The sequence below is a fragment of the Acartia tonsa genome, chromosome 9 (genome assembly GCF_053477335.1).
Source record: "Acartia tonsa isolate MP-2025a chromosome 9, ASM5347733v1, whole genome shotgun sequence".
In the NCBI taxonomy this organism is placed as follows: Eukaryota; Metazoa; Arthropoda; class Copepoda; order Calanoida; family Acartiidae; genus Acartia; species Acartia tonsa.
The window spans coordinates 12,412,599-12,433,681 of NC_137268.1; the positions used below are offsets into that span (position 1 = coordinate 12,412,599).

At 40.6% G+C, this 21,083-nt stretch overlaps 1 protein-coding gene across 1 annotated transcript in view; it reads right to left on the bottom strand.

Annotated features, from left to right (window-relative positions):
- Positions 1-2,298: 2,298 nt before the first annotated feature.
- Positions 2,299-21,083, bottom strand: part of LOC145328231 (uncharacterized protein ZK1073.1-like) — a 38,934-nt gene continuing 20,149 nt past the window's right edge. The window contains exons 11-16 of the mRNA XM_080171839.1: positions 20,544-20,596; positions 14,843-14,907; positions 14,426-14,531; positions 6,207-6,324; positions 3,884-3,943; positions 2,299-3,529 (exon numbers count right to left, since the gene is read on the bottom strand). Coding sequence (XP_080027965.1) covers positions 3,476-3,529; positions 3,884-3,943; positions 6,207-6,324; positions 14,426-14,531; positions 14,843-14,907; positions 20,544-20,596 — 456 coding nt within the window. The 3' untranslated portion in view covers positions 2,299-3,475. The remainder of the gene's footprint in view (positions 3,530-3,883; positions 3,944-6,206; positions 6,325-14,425; positions 14,532-14,842; positions 14,908-20,543; positions 20,597-21,083) is intronic.

Genomic DNA, 21,083 nt, shown 5'->3' on the forward strand with positions numbered 1-21,083 from the left:
TTTTTGTCTGTTCCGAAGGATCTCGCTAACCGCTGAATCGATATTGTTCTCCTTTACAGTGAAGCTTCTTATAGGTCCTATGATGGTTTTAAACTATTTTTCTGGGAGGGTGTCTTCATCCCCCTCCCCCCAAATAAATATTTTTTACTCTTTTGAACACATATTTAAAAAGGAATGAAGTCGACTTTTCCCATTTCTACCTTAAGTGCCCCTAGAGGCTTCTAGGGGGAGTAGAAGCTAGTATAATATAAAGTAGTCAGGTTTTTTTTTCTGAAGATTTAATTAACTACAGAACTGATTGAGTTACCGGATCAACTGCAGTTGACGGTAAAATATTCCTGTTAATGAATATTTTCAAAAATCTAAGAATTTTAAAGGCTGCTAGCTGCCAAACGGCTGAACGTACAGATCATGCCCGCACACCGTTTAAGCGGTATAAGAAGCCCTACAAATAATCTGGAATAGCCATGATCCAATGATGCACAGGGAAAGCTTCACTGAAGAAAGAACGCGTAAAATATGTCTTTTTCGCACATTTCTCTGCACTGCGAGATAATTGTGCATTATTGATTTATGGCTATTTCAGATTATTTGTAGGCATTCTTATGCCGCTTAAAACGGTGAGTGGGTATGATCTGTATGTTCAGCCGTTTGTCAGATAGCAGCCATTAAAATTCATAGATTTTTGGAAAAATTCGTTACCAGGAATATCATACCGTAAACTGCAGTTGATCCGAGTTACCTCTTTCAGAAAAGATACACATAGGTCACAGAAATGATTTTGTGCTATTTTGTTTTAAGATTATGCCCTTAACCTGGTTTTACGATATTTTTGCCGATTTCTTAGCACTTTAAATGCTAGTATTTATATTTTTTATTATTTTGATTAAATATAAGTTTGTTGTAATCCATAATATTCAAATCCTATAACTTGAAATAATTCGGTTTTTAATTAAGGATCAATCTAAATATCTTGGAAATTGCTTGTTTTATTGGGTTATACTTTTCAGTGAATCTTTACTAATGTCTTGTGAGAGGTTTTATGTTGTTTTGATAACCTTGCCTGCCCTCCCCAGAGGCTAGGGGAGATATATTTATATTTTAGCAATCATTTAATATTCATTTTGTCTCTAGTAGAATTGAATCAGGCAATATTAGCTTGGTAGTTTTAGATAAAAATTAAACTAGCTAAGTTCTGCTTATAAATACTTGTTTCTTGTTTGTGTTTTAGTTTTTTTTTCAGGGAGGAACTGAAAATTATACTGGTTCCCAAAGTTTTATCATCACTTTCCCTCATTCTTTCGTTTAAAACTATTGGTATTTTTTTTTTAAAAATCTTTTCAAACTTTAAATCTAATCATCACAAGATAAAAATTTTGGGTTATAGTCCCTTTCGTGGTAACGCACCTTAAGGGGCAATTCTTCGTATTTTTCACAGTAGCTTTTCTCCTATTTCTAGCCCCTGCGGGCCAATTGCCTAACGGCCTGTGGGACAATCAACTAAACCAATTTTTCGGGTATAGTCCATTTCGTGGCAACGCACCTTAAGGGGCGATTCTTCGTATTTTTCACATTAGCTTTTCTCCTAATTCTAGCCCCTGCGGCTCTAACCCTGCGGGGCAAATTGCCTAACCCTGTGGAACAATCACTTAACCCAATATAGCCTAACCTAACCTAAAATAACCTGTAAAAGCCATTTTAAAAATACGACGAATTGCCACTTAGGGGGCGTTGCCACGAAAGGAACTATTCCCCTTTTTTAAAAAATCTTTTCAAACTATAATTCTAATCAATACAAGGTGAAAATTTGTTTACCATCGTATGTGGCTTTAACTGAGTATAAGGCTGAGTAAAAATTTTGAGGGTGAGGCTTATTCTTTCCTTTAAGCTGTTTATCGAATAGGTCACCGTGCTATGATAATTGTCTCTGTCAATTGAAATAAAAAAAACATGGATGACAATATTCATAAGTTTACCCGCACAAAAATCATCAATTTGAATATTGGCAAGGAAATTTAAAGACTATTTGATGATTTTTTAAAACCAAGAATATGAATATATTGGAGAAAGTAATCACGAAACCTACTTTAATATTTTTTGATATTAATATTTTGTAACATGACTGACAGACCGACGGACAAAGTAAATTACATACTGGAATGCTCATTGCTATAAAAATTATTTATCTATATTGTATAGCAGCCAAGAAAACCACATTTTCTCCCTTAACTTTACGGACTAACTGACGGACTGGCATCCATAGTGAATTATAGAGTAGCTTTGCTAATAAAAAAAAAGTAGAAATTAATATTTATATTTGACTAACAACAATACACAAAACATCTACAAATACATATATATAATATTCTTTTAAATTTACTAACAAATACAATAAAAATTTTGTTTTAAAGCAATTCTAAATTTTTTAATACTTCAAATCTCTCCAAATTATTTTTTTTTCATAAATTTTGTTTTTATAATTAAAGTGTACCTAAAGAAATGGTAGTAAATTTTTACAAATTTTATATTATCATATTCTTTTGCATAACAGACAGACGGACAAAACAATTTACAGACTAGAAATTCACATGTCATAGGAATCGTCACTGAAAATTTCAGCTGTCTATCTTGAATAGCTACCGAAAAAGTTACAATACCCCCTTAGCAGTACGGACTGACGTTAATGATAGATAAGCTTCGCCACTAAAAAAGGTTAATAGTAAAATCTATTAAAATTGCGAAATAAAAATATTCAGCTGATAGTTGAGGGTTTTAATTATAGCACATATATTACAATAAAAAAATATGTACGTTTAGATGGCTTATTTAAAAAGTTCATTAATTTGAAGAAAGAACTACGTTTTTGTGCTGTTTTGGTTGTATCCTTTTAATAAGGTAACAGGATGTTTGTTTGTTTCTACCAAAGGATCTCACTAACCGCTGAACCGATCGGGTTCTCCTTAACAGGGTAGCTTCTTATAGGTCCAGGGAGGGTTTATAACAATTTTGGGGGAGGATACCACAACTCTTCCAAGAGAAATCGCCCCTAGAAAAAATTGACCCCTCTCCAAAAAAATAAAATCTAAAATAATAGATTGGGTTATCAAATTCGGATATCCCCTCCTCAAGTACCCCTAGAGGCCTCTAGGGGAGTAGCCGCTAGTATATCATAAACTGAAATGTAGGAACGCAATAAATCTAAAGTATATAGGGATCTAAAGGAATAAGACAATGGCCGATAAGTTGATGTACATCCCTAATTATTATATACAAAAGTATCTCTTATGAAAGTTACCATTAGTGATTGAAATGTTTCAACACTCTATTAATTGAACAAACCAATTAAATTCATTAAAAGTCCGCAAAGTTTTTAGCCAACGAACAAGAATACATTTTTAAAAACTTTGGGGACTAATGTAATAAACAGCCTGATGTCTTCCCCCTCCCTAAAACTATACAAGGTTCGAGTTCTCATCTAATTATCTGAATTTTCTCCACGGGCAGACAATGAGAGTCGCTTCACATTCGGCTGAAATGGAATACTGTATTTATTAGATATTTTTTCTGTTTTTTTTAGGTGGTTTTCATTTACAATGGATTTCATTGGAAATTAAAGTATATCAATGATAATATCAGTTTTATACAGGTAAATAGCATTTCGATTATGATTAGGTTAGGTTATATTGGGTTAGGGTTAGGGCATCACAGATTTATGCCATTTAGGGATAGGCTACTTGCGGGGTTAGGCATAGGGAAAAACCTCCTCCCAATTATCTTAGGTAAATTTCAAATTAGGGAGACAGGGGGGGGGGGATGGTTTCGCTGGGAAACACCTATAATCCTAGTAAAGCAACTCTACAAAAGTGTATGGTGTATGTATTACCTTGTCATACTCTTGCATGCTGACCTTCAAATTATTCTCCGTGTTAATACTTCCAGATCTCTGAAATATATACACAGCATTCAGGTAATGCTTCCTATTCCTATTATAGAAATTAAAATAATTATATGACTATTTTTTTGTTGGCCCCATGAAAAACATATTTTCACAAATAATCACGCAACCTTTGTGACTGAAATCAGCCTTTAATTTTGATTATTCAAAAGAAAATGAGATTCTAGGTTAATTTATGTTAGAATTTCCAGTCTTTTAGAAACAAACGCCTTTGTCAAGATAAGACTTATACATACATCCTTCTACTTTACTAGATATACATCTAATTACTTATAGAACACAAGATATTTTTTAATGCCGAACAAAATCCTATGAAAATGTCCAAGTTATGCAAAATTGTAAGGACAGACAAACATACATCCTAATACTTTGTCGGATAGACTTCCAATTACTACATTGGACGTTTGGAAATAAAACGAAATAAACAGCCAAAATAAAAGACACATTTTTGACGTTTTATCGGTCCTATGGGCCGTACAAACGACGAAATTTTATTCAATTGGTGGAAAAATAAAAAAATAAACTATAGGTATGCTTTTTTCCAAAAATGAAAAAAAAAAATTATAATGCAACATCATCAAAGTGGAGATAAAAATTAGATTAAACCATTTACACCGCATCAAAGAAATGGTTTGCATTTAAACCTGCAAATGTATCATATTATTAAATCTGTAAATTTTTACAGCGTCACAAACTTTCCCTCTCCTTTTAAAATAGGCTTAATATTGACCTTTTTTTATAATCTGACTATTGTGAAAATCCTCCACTCTCAATTTTAGTTTTAAAAAGAAGCAGTTAAATAAAAAAAATTGGGGAGGTACTCAATTACAAAAAAAAAGTTTAGAACATTTTCTGGACCTATTATATGATATTATATTTAACAAACACGCAAATTCTGTTCTATAAATAATATCTGTAATAATATATCTGTCATATATATCAACCCTATTTTGATTAGGTTTTTATTTTAATGTCTTTCGTTATGACGGGATGTTGAACTTATATTCGAACCTATCATCTCACCGACAATGAGCTAATTGACTTCTTGTTATGCCAAAGTCGTGATATTATACCCAAAAAATATTAATAAACAGCTAAATTATAATTTTTAAAAAGTCTTGTTACATGCACTGCACTGTAAGAACAACAAAATAAATTGGAAGTGGATAAAAAGAAAAATATTTTCAAGATTTTGAGCAGCGAGCTAAATCCATTGAGATTTATCCAGGCTTACCTTAATAATATAAATCAAATAGGATGACAACATATATAAGTAGCGAAGCACTTAAAATTAAATATGGAAATACGGACAAATTGATTTAAAGAGCAAATGGCTAGGGGTTAAAATTTAATAATACATTTTTAGTGGGGGAAATCACGAAACCTTTCAAATAAGTTTTTATATTTTAAGATATTTATATTTTTGTAGAATGAGTGATGGACCAAGTTAATGCTCATTGGTATAGGAATTTTCACAAAAAAAAACATTGGACTTCTATGTTCAATAGCAACGGATAAAGTGTAGATTATAGAGTAGCTCATCTATTAGCAATGTAAATATTGAAATTGAGATATTGTGTCTCTATTGCATTTACTAGCGCCTACGCCCATAGAGGCCTCTAGTGGCTCATGAAGTGAGAGGGGTGGAGAGTCGAACTATTCCATTTACAATCTGAATCTTTTTAAATGTAAAAAAATTGTTGGGGGTCATTATTTTCTAAAAACATTTTCTCTTCTCACACAAAATAGTTATAAACCTTCCAAGGACCTATGAGGAGCTACACTGTAAAAGAGCACAATATCGTTTTAGTGGTTAGTAAGATCTTTCGGTACAGACAGACAGACAGATATCCTTTAACTTTATCATAAGGATTTTTTTGATTCCCAGATGTTTCTTTGTAAATAGATCATTCACAATTTCACATACAAAGGGAAGCTAGATATTTTTTACTGGTCTGTTATTACATTTATTTGGAATGCAAAGCATCCCTTATATTTTGTTTGAGAGACACCCATGTGTTATGGGGGGTTTATCCAACCCCCTCAATTTTGTCAGAGGTGGAAATACACCACACTTTTTATGAGAAAAAAAGGATCATGGAAAGAAGACTAAGTGGCAGGTTTCGTCGTATTTTTACAGTAGCTTTTTTCCAATTCTAGCAACCTAAAAAAACCTATCAAAAGCTACTGTGAAAACACGACGAAACCCGCTACTCCGTTTTCTTTCCATGATCCGAAAAAAATTATGTACCGATCTGTTGCCACAAAGTCCGAGTGAAGTGAGATATCCAAGTCCCTGGCAGAACAGCAGGATGGACTGGGATGCATTCTCTGGAGCCTCCTCTATCACGTCTCCAACGTCATCAATTCTATAAGAAGAAAGTACATTACAGACCAGAGAGAGAGAGAGAGAGAGGGGACAATGGGCTGTTTATTACACTAGTCCTCAGAGTTTTTTTTAATAACGTCCCCTTATTCGTTGACTTAAAAACTTTGGGGACTTTAATTAAATTTTTATATTTGGTTAATTTAGTTGAGTGTTTAAACGTTTCAAACACTAATTTTAATCTACAGAAGGGGTAATTTTGTGTATCATCACTGTATGTATTTAAACATTGCTTTCCTACAGGGATCCAAAGGGATAAGAAAGACAATGGCCGACTAATTGATGTTATTATAAAACTTTCGTGACTTGTTTAACAAACAGCCTAGTTAAATGTTTTCTACAAATTGCAAAAAAAGAAATAGAAGAAAGTTTTAAATTGAATTGTCTCAAATTGATCAAAAAGTTTATCTTTAACGAGTTGTAAAAAATAGGTCGGTCCTTTCTACACATAGAGCCTTTTTAGCACTGAAACACCCCTACACCCCACCCTATCTTCTAAATGAATAGTAAACAAGAATGGCCTTTAAGAATACTTCATTTGGCTGATGAGTACATCACCTTAGAATACTACATTTAGCTGGGTTACAATGAGTATACATAATCACCTTAGAATACTACATTTAGCTGGGTTACAATGAGTATACATAATCACCTTAGAATAATTCATTTAGCTGGGTTACAATGAGTATACATAATCACCTTAGAATACTACACTTAGCTGGGTTACAATGAGTATACATAGTCACCTTAGAATACTACATTTAGCTAGGTTACAATGAATATATATAGTCACCTTAGAATACTATATTTAGCTGGGTTACAATGAGTATACATAGTCACCTTAGAATACTACATTTAGCTGGGTTACAATGAGTATATATAGTCACCTTAGAATACTACATTTAGCTGGATTACAATGAGTATACATAATCACCTTAGAATACTACACTTAGCTGGGTTACAATGAGTATACATAGTCACCTTAGAATATTACATTTAGCTGGGTTACAATGAGTATACATAATCACCTTAGAATACTACATTTAGCTGGGTTACAATGAGTATATCTGGTAAGCCGAGCGTTCTCGGCCCACGGGGTAACGAGTTCGGATTCAACGAGCCCTAGCCTTTAATTATTCTACCAAACAAACAAGCAGGATTCAATCATACAGAAATTATATATTTAAACTGAATAATATTTACAAGCTATGTTTACTATATATATACAACAGATTATAACAATGGTTAGGTTTGAAGGGGGTGTGGGACGCTAGGGCTTAGCTCCCGGCGGTAGACAGGCTGTGGGGGCAGCGGTGGTAAAAGGGGAGGCAACGCCTCCTGGTTATATAAGCGCGTGAGGGACGCGTGATAGTTGCATGTTTGAGTCCCCTCCCCACATTTAGGCAGGCCAGTTTGACCGCTGGGTTGCGGGGTCAACAGCGGTCATGAGATAGATGGTGATATAATAAGATTAGTGCAGGGGGTTTGTTATCATAAGTCACAGTGAAGCAACTCTGTAAACGGCCTGTCCGTCTGGGTGTCGTATTACCACAACCTCCCCTTCAAGGGTTGCGTGGCTCCTGAGCCACCAGGCCTTGAACCTGGGGATACGACAGCCTATGCCTGCGCAGGACAGGCAGTTCTTGGGGCACAGCTCGATGGAGGACAGCTCGGGCTACACAGGCTCCCTGGGACACTCGTTGCTCGGTCTGACTGTGGTTGGTGATCAGCATTGTCAGCTCCTGGTTGGCTTCTAGGCGTGGGTTGGCGACGGCCAAGCCCCGCCGCTGGAAATTTTGCCTCGTCTGCAGGATTAGCTCTGCCTCGGCTGGTAACTGGACACGGAGGCCTAGGCAGACTCTGGTGGTTCCTAAGGGGGGAATGACGATGGCAAAGGGCGCATAGAACTCCATGGGGGCGCCTGCTTGATTCAGGTTGCTTGGTCTCCTAGCTCCTACCCGGATGGGGATGGCTGTCATCAGCAGGGGGCACATGGCTTCAGCTTCGTCTTCTGGGGCGGCCTCTTCCATCGCAGTGGCTGGTTCTTCTCCTACAGGCTCGCTGCTGGCTGGCAGGTTCTCCATGTCCGCGTCAGGATTCCAGATGGCATCTCTGGGTGGTTCTGGAGCGGGCGGCGGCGGCGGTGGTTCGTTGGGCTGCTCCTGCAGGTTCTCCTCTACTGGGTCACGATCCTGGCCGCTAGGCTGTGGGGCGGCTGCGGCTGGCTGGTGCACTGGGAGTTGTCCTGGGTCGCTAGCTGCGGGCGCCGCCGCTCCAACTGGCAGCTCGGTGGCATCCTCGTCGCCGTCCATATCAACTTGGATGTCTGCTGGGATCTGGTGGGCAGTCACATCTCCAGTGTATTTGCGCAGTCGGCCTACATGCGCGGTAACTTCTGAGATCCTGGCTACTGGAGAGGCAGGTTTGATGACATAATGCACTTCTGTAGCTTTCCTCACTACTTTCCAGGGGCCAGTCCATCTCTTGGTAATCTTGGCTGCCTTCCCTGGCACCAGGCGGGGGGCCAGGTACCAGACCAAGTCTCCAACCTCATACTTGGCCGTGCCTTCGTAAGCTGCCGCGCTCCTCCGGATGGCTCCCTCCTCCTTCTGCTGGATGGCATCATACACTGCATAGTAGCGCTGCAAGAGAGCTTGGACGTTGGCTGGAACTGAAGCATATTCGGTCTCTGGCAGCCGCAGTACCATGTCCACCGGAAGTTTGGCCTCTCTCCCAAAGAAGGCCAGGAACGGAGTCACGCCAGTGGATCTGCAGGCCTTGGTGTTGTATGCGAAGGCGATGGCAGGCAGGTGGGGGCTCCCAGTTGTTATCGTCTCTGTCTAGGAACAGGCGCATGCCTGTGTTGAGTGTCCTATGAAACCTCTCCACTCGGTTGGACTGCGGGTTGTAGGGTGGTGGATGTGTCAGGCCAATCTCAAGTCTGGAGGCCAGTTCCTGGAATACCTGGCCGGTAAATTCCATTCCATTGTCGGAATGGATCTTCAGGGGGCATCCGAAGGTGGCCAGGTGGCGGTGCAGCAGGGTTTCAGCCACCGTGAGAGTGCGCTTGTTGGGGATGGCGTAGAGGCTGACAAACCGGCTGAACCCATCTTGGCAGGTGAGGATGTAGCGGTTCCCAGCTGGGGTCTCTGGCAGTGGCCCCACCAGGTCGATGAATAGGACTTGCTGTGGATACCCCTGGCGGGAGGGCACGTGGATCCCCTGCTTCAGTCTCTCCTTGGTAACCTTCTGGACACACTCAGGGCAAGTTTGGACCATCAGACGGATGTCACGGGCCAGGTTGGGCCACCAGAAGTGCATGGCAACGCGGGCGATAGTCGCGTCCATCCCAAAGTGCCCAGCCATGGGGGTCCCATGGGCTAGAAAGAACGCGTCCTGCTGGAGGTGCCGAAGGCAGCAGGTATCTTGTCCTCTCCCCTGTCAGAGTCTGGTCAGTGGTGGTGAGGCAGCCATGCTCGTCAAGCCCCAGGGCTGGGAAGCGGCTGGCATACTGCTGCTCGTCTCGTTCCTTGCCACGCAGCTCAGCCTTAGTTGGGGCTTTGCCATCAGCCACCCATTGGCGGACACGGAGCAGAAGGGGGTCCTGTGTCTGGGCCTCCAATACTCTAGCTGGATCCAGTCGGGCGGCAGGGGGCCGGCTAGCTGCGGACTCCCCTAGCTGGCAAAGGGTGTGGATATATTCAGCCTGCTCTGCTAATTCTTCGGCGCTAGCCGTTGGCATGTTGGCATCTTCCCGGCGGCTGAGGGCGTCGGCGTTGGTATTCTGGGTGCCAGGCCTGTGGCAGACGGTAAAGTCTAAGGCCGCTAGCTCCTCCTGCCAGCGGGCCACCATCCCTGTGGATGTGTTCAGTGATTTCATCTGTAGCAAGGCTGAGGAATCAGTGTTGATCTGGAAGCTGCGGTAGGACAAGATGCCGTGGAATTTTCGGATCCCATACATAATGGCGGCCATCTCTCCCTTCCAGGACGGGTAGCGCGTCTCAGGGTCGGTTGTCTTGCGCCCCACGGCGGCAATCAGCCTCTCCTTGCCATCCTGACATTGACTCAGTATGGCAGAGATGGCGCGGCTGCTGAAGTCTGTGGTGAGCTGGAACACCGCTGGCAAATCAAACCTGGGCGGCGCTCGGATGGGGGCCTTGTGGAACTTGTCCTTGAGTTGCAGCAGCTGGGCTTCCATCTCAGGCGTCCAGGTTAGGGTCTTGGCCGTCTTCTGCCGATTCATCTCGTAGGTGAGGTCTGCATACTCTGGGATGAACAGGCGGTAGTATCCAAAGAACCCCAGCAGCGCCAGCAAATCCTTGGGGGTGCTGGGGGCTGGCCAGTCCAGGATACGGTCAATATAGTCCTCCTGCATGGCTATCCCCTCACGGCTGAGGGTGTGGCCTAGATAATCCACCTTGGATCGGAACAGCTTGGTCTTGGCTGGCTTGAGGCGGATCCCTCCCCTGCGGTGGGCTTCCAAGACCTCTCGGAGCCTGGCCAGGTGGGCCCAGGTATCCTGGTGGAAGGTCAGGACGTCGTCAAGGTATGACTGGAGGTTGGCTGTGCCTAGTGGGTTTAGGACCCCTGCAATAAACCTGGAATAGACAGACGGTGCCGTAGCCAGGCCAAAGGGCATCCTTTTCCATTGATACAAGCCCCTGGGGGTGGTGAAGGCGGTGCAGGGCCGGCTGTCCTCGGACACACGGATGGTGTAGTATGCGGCCACCGCGTCTAAAGCACTGTAGACACGGTGCCCGCCAGCTCGTTCTACCAACTGCTGGATCCTAGGCAGGGGGTAGCTGTCCAGTTCCAGGCACTTGTTGAGGGCTCTGTAGTCGACGGCCCAGCGGGTGCTCCCGTCCTTCTTCTTGATGGGCACCAGGGGGCTGCTCCAGGCGGAGTCTGACGGCTCTATAACTCCCTCCTGTAGCCAGGTGTCCAGTTGTTTCTCCAGTTCAGCCTCTTGCCGCGGGTTCAGATCCCTAAATCTCTGGCGGATCGGCTGGGTCCCTGGCTTGAGGCGCAGCTGCAACTCAACCACATCTGTGCAGCCGGGGGTAGAATTGGAGAAGACGTCTCTGTATTCTGACAACATAGTCCAGACCTCCTTCTTGAGCAAGGGGTCCTTGCGTAGGAACTCATTGTCTTCCATCTCCAGGGCCTCCCACAACTCCTGCATTTCTGGAGGCTCAGCAGGTTCTTGGAACGAGTGGAGACGCGGGGGAGGCGTATCAGAGACCTCTAGAATGTCAGGTTTGACCAGCTCCCCAGCCACTGGGAGGCCAGCATCCAGCAAGAGGGGCATCTCCCCTTCATTTACCACCAGTACTCTAAACACAGTGGCGGAGCCAGGCCTGTGGGCATACAGGCCCTCTGGGATAACAAGATCCTCCCCAAACCTCTGTTCTGGGGCAGCTAGTTGGATGGCATCCTTGGTGCGATGGCCTACTAGCTCAACAGGGACCGCCATGACCCTGCGGCCAGGCAGGACCACCCGCTTGGCTGTGCGGAGCTGGGGTGGCTGGCCATCAGTTGGGGTGACAGCGCTTAGCCTATACGTGGCTGGTGCGGGGTCAGCGTTGGCTCCGGGACCCACCGGCCGCGACTTGACGGGCTCGGCTTCTGGAGGGGCTGACGTGTCGGAGCCAGGTGTGGCTCCGAGGGCGTCCGGCCACGATTTGACGGGCTCGGCGCTGGGAGAGGCCAAAGTGCTGGGTCCAGCCTTGGCTCCGTGGGCGTCCGGCCGCGACTTGACGGGCTCGGCGCTCGGAAAGGCTGAGGTAGCGGAGTCATGCATGGTTCCGGAGGCAGCCGGCCACGACTTGACGGGCACGGCGCCGGGAGAGGCTGAGGCCTGAGAGTTGAGTGTGGCTCCGGGTACATCAGACCGCGACTTGACGGGTCTAGACTCGGGCTTGGCTGGTGGACTGGCTGGAGGTCCCAGGTAGAGGGGGCCAGGTGGACACGGCTGGCCGTTGATAAAGGTGTCGGCGGAGAAGATTGGTTCTGGAGGGCTGGCAATCTCAGGGAACGTTGTTGGCAGGCTCTCCCTCGGCACCTTGGGCACTGGGGGCAACCCCATGGCTAGCAGGTTAGCTCCCTTGTGTGCGTTGAGCTCAGCGTCCACCCAGTGTGTGCCCTTCTCAACCACACGCGGCTGCTCAGGCAGGGGGCCTGGCAGAGGCCCCTCATAACTTAGCTCTCTCTCGGCTGTCTCCCGGTCAATGGGGACGCCACGGAGTGGGATAAACTCCCCACGCACCCACAAGCAAGGTGGTTGCATGTCGAAACAGAGCCTAGTTCCGAACTCCTTGAGAAAATACCCTCCTAGGTTCAGAGGGTGTGAGAGGTTCCGGACCACAGTCACGTGGTATAGATGGAGTATAAGGGTGTGTGAGACTGCCATATATAACTCTTTTAATTTTCCTATTACCTGGAGGGGCTGGCCTTCCTCGTTAGCAGTCAGGATTTGGGTGTTGTCCGGAATCAACATGCGTTGTACGCCCATCGCGTGCATGAGGTGCTCAGAAATTACAGCAGACCCTGGTACACGGTTGCCAGAATCGATCATGGCATCAACCTGTACATGCTGGGCAGGGTCAGGAGTAGGGAACCTCACCCTGACATGGCAGGGGAAGTGGAGGTCCTGCCCTTGAGACAAGGGGGCCTCTCGTTCGGCTGGGGTTGGCAGAAACTTCGGTGGTGGCCGAACCGCAGCTATGGTGGTATCGCTTACCATGGTGGCTTAGACTGTAGCTTCGAATCACTAGAGCTTATTAATTATCACTGGGTCAACAATTTTATATTTATTTTTATCACTTGGTTGACATTTATACACACTTATGTGTTGTTATCACTAGGAGCTCTAGGTGTGATTCTGGAAGCACTGGCAGCAGGGAATGTCCGTCCTGCAAGGTTCAGAGGGGTGACGGCGGTAGGGAATGACCCGTCCTACAGCGCCGCTGGTTCGAATCCCGAAAATGGCGGCAGGGAATGGCCCGTCCTGCAGCGCCTCGGGTTCGAATCCTGGGAGGCAGCGGCAGGGAATGTCCCGTCCTGCCGTGCCTGTGGCTCAAAATCTGCTATCCGTCGCAGTGGTAGGGCTTACTTGTGTGCTGAAGCTTCGCAGCCACACATTGCCTTCTTAGGGAGACCAGCACCCAGCTGTCTGTCTCGTAGGTTTGGCCTGGGTGTCCTGGGGCTTGTCCCAGCTACACTTGCCAATTTAGACTCAGTTCTGTAGCCGTCTGAGCTAAATTATCCGATTGCCGTGGCTGCGCACCTAGCGCTACTCCTACACGGCACGGAAAAAGCGTCTTAACTGGCGCTTTTAGCAGGCTAAATCTGCTTGCCGTAGGCCAGAGGCCCACATATTGCGTTCAAAATGATGGAAATTCGACCTAAAAAGGCCGTCTCACGGGTCAGTTGGCTTCTCAGTTGGCGGCTGATTGTCCCCTTACTTGCCAAAGGGTCCAATCAGAGGTAGAATAGGCTAGTTTCTGTAAGGCTCGATTGAAACACGCTGACACCAAGTTCTGGTAAGCCGAGCGTTCTCGGCCCACGGGGTAACGAGTTCGGATTCAACGAGCCCTAGCCTTTAATTATTCTACCAAACAAACAAGCAGGATTCAATCATACAGAAATTATATATTTAAACTGAATAATATTTACAAGCTATGTTTACTATATATATACAACAGATTATAACAATGGTTAGGTTTGAAGGGGGTGTGGGACGCTAGGGCTTAGCTCCCGGCGGTAGACAGGCTGTGGGGGCAGCGGTGGTAAAAGGGGAGGCAACGCCTCCCGGTTATATAAGCGCGTGAGGGACGCGTGATAGTTGCATGTTTGAGTCCCCTCCCCACATTTAGGCAGGCCAGTTTGACCGCTGGGTTGCGGGGTCAACAGCGGTCATGAGATAGATGGTGATATAATAAGATTAGTGCAGGGGGTTTGTTATCATAAGTCACAGTGAAGCAACTCTGTAAACGGCCTGTCCGTCTGGGTGTCGTATTACCACATATACATAATCACCTTAGAATACTACATTTAGCTGGGTTACAATGAGTATACATAATCACCTTAGAATACTACATTTAGCTGGGTTACAATGAGTATACATGGTCTCCACAGAATGTAGAAATGATGATTTAGATCCAGTTATAATCAGCACGTCACACACAAGCTCTAAAAAAGATTTATTAAAATTCAATTCAGAGTGAGATATAGGTTTGGGTACTGCAGGTATGGGCGAATTCCCGCAGGGGTTAGACATAAGAAAAAAAACTACCTCTTAACTTATTTCATATTATAATAAAAAATAAATGGGGAGTTTATCACTGTTTATCAGGCACCCTCTTTACCCAATCTCCTCCCCTCTTACTGGAAGAACGAACTGACCAATAAATAAGGTTAATATTAGCAACAATATATGCCCGTATTCTATATCCATTTTTTAAATGAAAAGGCTGAAATTTGTGTGTTGCCAAATATTTAACCTGAAGCAAGACGCTGAGAGATGTCTGTTCTGTTCATAAATGCCTCTACATACATCTTCAAGTTCCTAAACAAAAACGTAAAAATATCATTGACTATGATTATTTTAAAAGAAAGAAACAGAAAAACTAATAGAGAGAGAAGGAGAGAGAGAAATGTGCAGTGCATATACATGACATTATATTCTTGTCATTGCCCCCTCTGCTAAGTGATAAAGGGTGGGAGATAAAATGTGAGGGGGAGAGGTAAGGTGAAAGTAACTTTTAGAGTTAATTTGTTATTAAAATAAGCAAAAGTACCAAAAATAAAATTGCTATATATCCTATCATATATGTAGAGTAAAGAACTACTAAACTAATTGGTTTCTCTAATTTCAACTAGGCTCAGGTATATATGGTTTTAGGCAATTTTGTTTTGAAATCTTAGCATTAAGATAGTTTCATGCTATTTTTCTACCCCAGCCTTCTCTCCTCTTTGTAGGCAGAGCCCTTAATGCTAATGGCGCAATCTCTGATAAATTACAATGCAACAAGGATGACACCCGTAAGTCCATGATAAGATAAAATCACCAAACCTTACATTACAAAATAAATTATGTACTGGATGTTAATCTTTATAAAATATTTTAGCCGTCCATCTTATAAAGATGTTTATAACAGATATAACAGTAACAGTAACAAGCCCTTTTCACTCCACAGGGAGGGCATAGGCCGCTGACAATTTGTCAGTGTTTCTGTAACAATGTGGCTTTTTTATGGATATGGGATAGGGTTGTCAGCCCTAAGCCCTATGATTGCGGTGTAAAGCATCCATTTGCCCATCAGACAACCAACCCTTTGATTGCACGACCTTTGTCTGAGAGTGCATGGTAGTGAGTTGCACCTGTTTAGGGCCAAGGTATTCCCCTACTCTAACTATTTATGTCGTGCACCTGACATAGCAGCAGTAGGAACCATTTTAACGTCTTTAGTTATGACGCGGTGTCGGACCGAGATTCGAACCTATCACCTTCCCGACGACGAGCGGATACGCTACGTGTTGAGCCACGGTCGCGGGTTTATACAGATATACAGACAAAAAAAAACATATAAAATAATAAAGTAGCTCCCCCCACTAAAAATTGTTTGAACAAAAAACATGCTATATATTGAAAAAGAATAAATGTTTGCTTACAATTTTATATAAGGGTTAGCAAACAAAGTGATTAATTGTTGTAATTTTCTTAATAAGTTCTACAAATAATTGGGAAAACAAGAACAAGTTTATCGAGTAACGCGGGTACATAGCACTTCTACGACTAGCAAAAATACAGTAAACCTATTGCCATAAACACTCTAAAACACAGTTTTATTGTCAAATTCACACTTGCCCTTTTGGGGCGTATATGTAAATTTATCTGCAATCTTTAAAAAGAAATCCTTATACTAAAGTAACAGGATGTCTGTGTGTTTGTGAGTTTGTGTGTCTGTGTGTCTGTACCAAAGAATCTCGCTAACCGCTGAACCGATCGGGTTCTCCTTAACAGGGTAGCTTCTTATAGGTCCCGGGAAGGTTTATAACTATTTTTTGGGGGGTTGGGACACCCCCAACCCCCTAAAATATGAAAAATCCCCTCCCAAAAAAAAGTTGTTTGAAATTTCTTTAATTAAAATTGAAAATGAGGGGGGGGGGGCAGCCCCCCCCCCCCCAAAAAAAAAAAAAATTTACCCCCTCCCAATTTTTTTTTTACTTTTTCTTTTAAATCTAAAATAACAAATTGGGTTATTAAATTCGACTCTCTCCTCCTCAAGTGCCCCTACAGGCCTCTAGGGGCGTAGCCGCTGGTATTTAAAAAAAGTATTAGAAAAAAATTCAAGTGCGTCTGAAGTACATATTATATTTCATTATTTCAAAATGCATAATTAAGTTCTTGTTAAAAATTAATTTCTTTTTGTTCAAAAACCAGAATGATTGATCAATGTTGAGTTTTAGTTTTTTTTTTCACGCAACCTCTCCTAATCTCCTAAAATAATTATTTTCATTTATACACCTTTCATTACGGTAGGGCACTTGTCATGTAGTCCCTCAGGGTTAGGTCAACGCATGTATAGGCCCCGCAGAGCTTAGACAACATACAATAGAAAATCTACTTCCCCTCATACTTTACTTTTTCAATACAAGTGGTCAAAGTCAAAAGGCACCAATTTTTTTTTGTTCAGAAAGCATGAATTTTTATCAAAGTTATCAAACAGTTACACTAATAAATCCTATTTTAGGCTACAGTAAAATATAAAGTAGTATAATATGTATTTGCAACATTTTTTTTGGCTTTAGCGCAGGATCTCGCTAATCGCTGAACCGATATTTTTTTCATTTACAGTGAAGCTTTTTATTGGTCTAGGGACGGTTTTTATTTATTTCGGGGGAGGGTATCTCCACCCTTCAAATAAATAGTTCTCAACCCCACCAATTTTTTTTTTTTTTTTTTAAAAAACGTAAATTGAAAAGCTGCGGGGGGGGGTCTACTTCCTCCCACCTACCTGAAGTGCCCATGGAGGTTTTTAGAGGCAGAGCCGCTAGTTTACTTAGAAAACGCTTAAAACTATGAGGGAATGTTGAATTTTGAATTCGACAGTTTTAATGACAATACAAAATAAATCATCTTTACAAAGTACATAGAAAGTTACTTTTCTAAAATGGCTTATTTAATCCTCTCATAATCTTTTTTTTATATTTTCTTTAAACAAGTCTGAAATTGTGTATTTGAGTATGGAGACTGAATTTTCTATGTTTATATGTAGCATAGACATATAAGTATAGATATAAATTACAGACAACTATCTGCCCTATTATTTAATGAACCCTTATTTTGCAGAAGACTTTTTCTTAAGAAATTTTTGCTTTTGAACCAATCTTTACATTCAAAACGTGAGAAATCATCACAGTTTTTAAACCAAAATTTCGCTGCCCCTAAAAGAGTTGAAATTTAATTAAATTTTTAATAAAAACAAAGCAGAAGCAAATATCTATACATTTGGGGGCACAGTTAGAACGGGATACTACACCTATTTACTCCTTACAGCCTCTATTCTTTACCTCTGTTATTGTTAGACAGATAAAAGAGTATACCATTTACATAACTGCTTAGCTTGCATTTTTGTAGTTTACAGAGAAATACAAATAAACTGAGTGAATTCAAGACAAGATCAATATTGCTAAAAAAAAGCTTAAATTGAATTAATAGTTATCCTTATTTACTAAGTATATTTGCGATTACTTTTATTTAATGAAATCTTCCAATTTTTAACATTTACAAAACGGCCTGCTTTATTGCATCAAGATCCATGACAGATCTATATAGGAAATAAACGTCTATAAATGAGCTTGAGTCTTCCAATGGTAAAATGTTAAAACTCATAATGCTCCAATAATCCTCATTAAACTCTCATTGACCAAAGCGATAAGACCTTTATTCTATTTGTTTATGGAATGAATTAAGTTTTTTACTTCACGTAGATATTTGAATTATATTGAAGTATTTAATCCTTTTTTCATAAATAAAAATTAAAAATATACATTCATAATAGAGTAAATTTAAGAAAACTGTATTATAAAAGAATTCGATTGTGGCGACACTTCCTTAGTGTTAAAATATTAAAACTAAAATTTTAATCATATTAACCCTTTGGTGATGGTAATGTGAAAAAAATATAATTGAAAAAATCTTTTAAAAATCATTTAAATTAATAAATATTTACTTCTTTCTTTTAGATAGTAATGGCGGGGGAGAAAAATTGATTTATTGAGAAATAGATAAATAGATATGTACTTATAGAAAACTAGCCAATAGCGATATAGTTATATTGAGCCAACTCTAGTATAATTATAACAGGTTGTCTATCTATAAGTGTGTTAATAGATTTCGATCTCGGTGACCACTCTGGAGATTTTGTATCCTTTACAGTGTAGCTTCTCATAGGTCATGGGTAGGATTATAAATATTTTTGGGGAGGATGACTCCTAACTACCACAACTAATCGCCCCTCTGAAAAAAATATCAAAATGTTTTTTTTTATGATTCTTTTAAAACTAAAATGTAAAGTGGAGGGTCAACAAACCCGCCCTCACCCGTAAGCCTCTAGGGGTGTAACCGCTAAGTTTTAGAATAGTCAGAATGTTAAAACTAGTTTAACTTAAAAGTGTACAGACTCTATTAAATCCAGGGACCTTAGCAGTTAAAAATATGGACATTAATTACGACGATTAAAATTTAAACTTCTGTAGAACAAGATTAGTGAAAAAGTTTGGTTCATTTAACCCACTTGCCATTGACAGAAATTAATAATCTATATCTTAATTTCTTCATTGATGTGGGACATTTTGTATGAGAAAAAAATATTTTGCGATTTTCAACAAATTCTGCCTTAAAAACCGGTTTTTCCAAAGTACCTATATTTGGAAGATTTTTGGATCATGACAAATTTTAAGAGTATGCAAAAATGCGTACATTTTTAAAAATCAAATTGCGCGGCTTGTGTTAATAGTAGAAAAATGTTACGCATATCGTTAGAATTGTCATAAACTCTAGATTTTGGAAATATATGTAACACATACATGCTATTTGTAGTATAGAAGCTACATTGGAAAATGTGAGAAATGTTGAAAATTTTAAGTAAGTTTGAACATTTTACCACGTAGCTCCTAAACTATACGTAGCACAGGAATTGTTCTTAAACACCTAAGAACTAGAGTTTATGACGATTCTAACGATATGCATAACATTTTTCTACTATAAACACAAGCCGCGCAATTTGATTTTTAAAAATGTACACATTTTTGCATACTCTTAAAATTTGTCATGATCCAAAAATCTTCCAAATATAGGTACTTTAGAAAAACCGGTTTTTAAGGCAGAATTTGTTGAAAATCGCAAAATATTTTTTTCTCATACAAAATGTCCCACATCAATGAAGAAATTAAGATATAGATTATTAATTTCTGTCAATGGCAAGTGGGTTAAATTAAGCAATACTTTTAACTCATTAAAAAAAACACCCTGTATCTATGTTTTTTCTATATACTAGTATCTAGGGGCTCTACATTCAATGGGGTAACAAGGGGGCAGACAAATAACCTAAAACCATTATAAGGCTTATATCTTTAAAAATATAGGCTTAAACCATCCAAGAACCCATGTAAAGCGACCCTCAAAAGGAGAACTCAATCAGTTCAGTAGTTATTGAACTTTAAAGCTTGAAACAATATTATTAGTATCAAACGCCATGTTGAAGTTAAACTGCTTTCAATTAATTGCATTCTCTCCCTGTCTATGTCTGTAACAATGTAACAATAAAATGTTGACGTTTCTGCTAAATTTATTAGTAGTTACTGACTTACTCAAATTACGAATCATACAAAAGGTTTTGCTTATTGTCCTGAAAAGTCACATTATCTATAGACACAGTAGTTCATTTATGGATGCGCACAATTTTTTTTGATTTAGATTCTAAAGATTTTGGAACATATAAATGAACTATAAAAAATAATGACCTAACTCCATTACATTGGGTAAAGAAATTACACTTTACCATTTTTTAACTGTTAAATGTTATAATGAAATATCCAAAATAAAAAAAATGATTTTTAGTTATTTCAATTTTCCCTATTACAATTAAACTTCTTCTTAGTTAATTTATGAGGAGTAAAAATAATTGATTTAATTACCTTGGGTTGACCTGATCATGTAGCCGGTTCTTATATTCTGCCATTGCCTTTGTCTAAAAAAGTATAAATAAAGATCTTTATTAGGGCTAATAGTATAGCTTAATTATAGTAAATTACAATTTTTAAAACTACGTTATTTCTAACGTTGCCTCACAAACTTTCAGTGCTTTAATTTTCATTATATAATTTTAGACAAGTAGTGACTACCAATAATTTTAGTCTAAAGAAAGGGTAGTATTGTTTATCATCTTTGGGGAAGTTATGAAACTTATCTTCCAATTATGTAAATTAGGATTTGTTAATGTTAAATTAAGGTTAGAAGACCTGCTACGGACAGGACTTCACAGAGAAGCTAGTAAAAGTGGCTGACTCAGAATATGACGTAAAAAAATAACCAATGAGAGGCTAGTATACACTGTAATTGACCAATGATAAAATTTATAGTGGCCTCTAATTGGTTAATTTTTTTGAAGTCATAAACTGAGTCAGCCACTTTTAATAGCTTCTTCACAGGGTTGTTAAATATATTTTTTTTCCAAA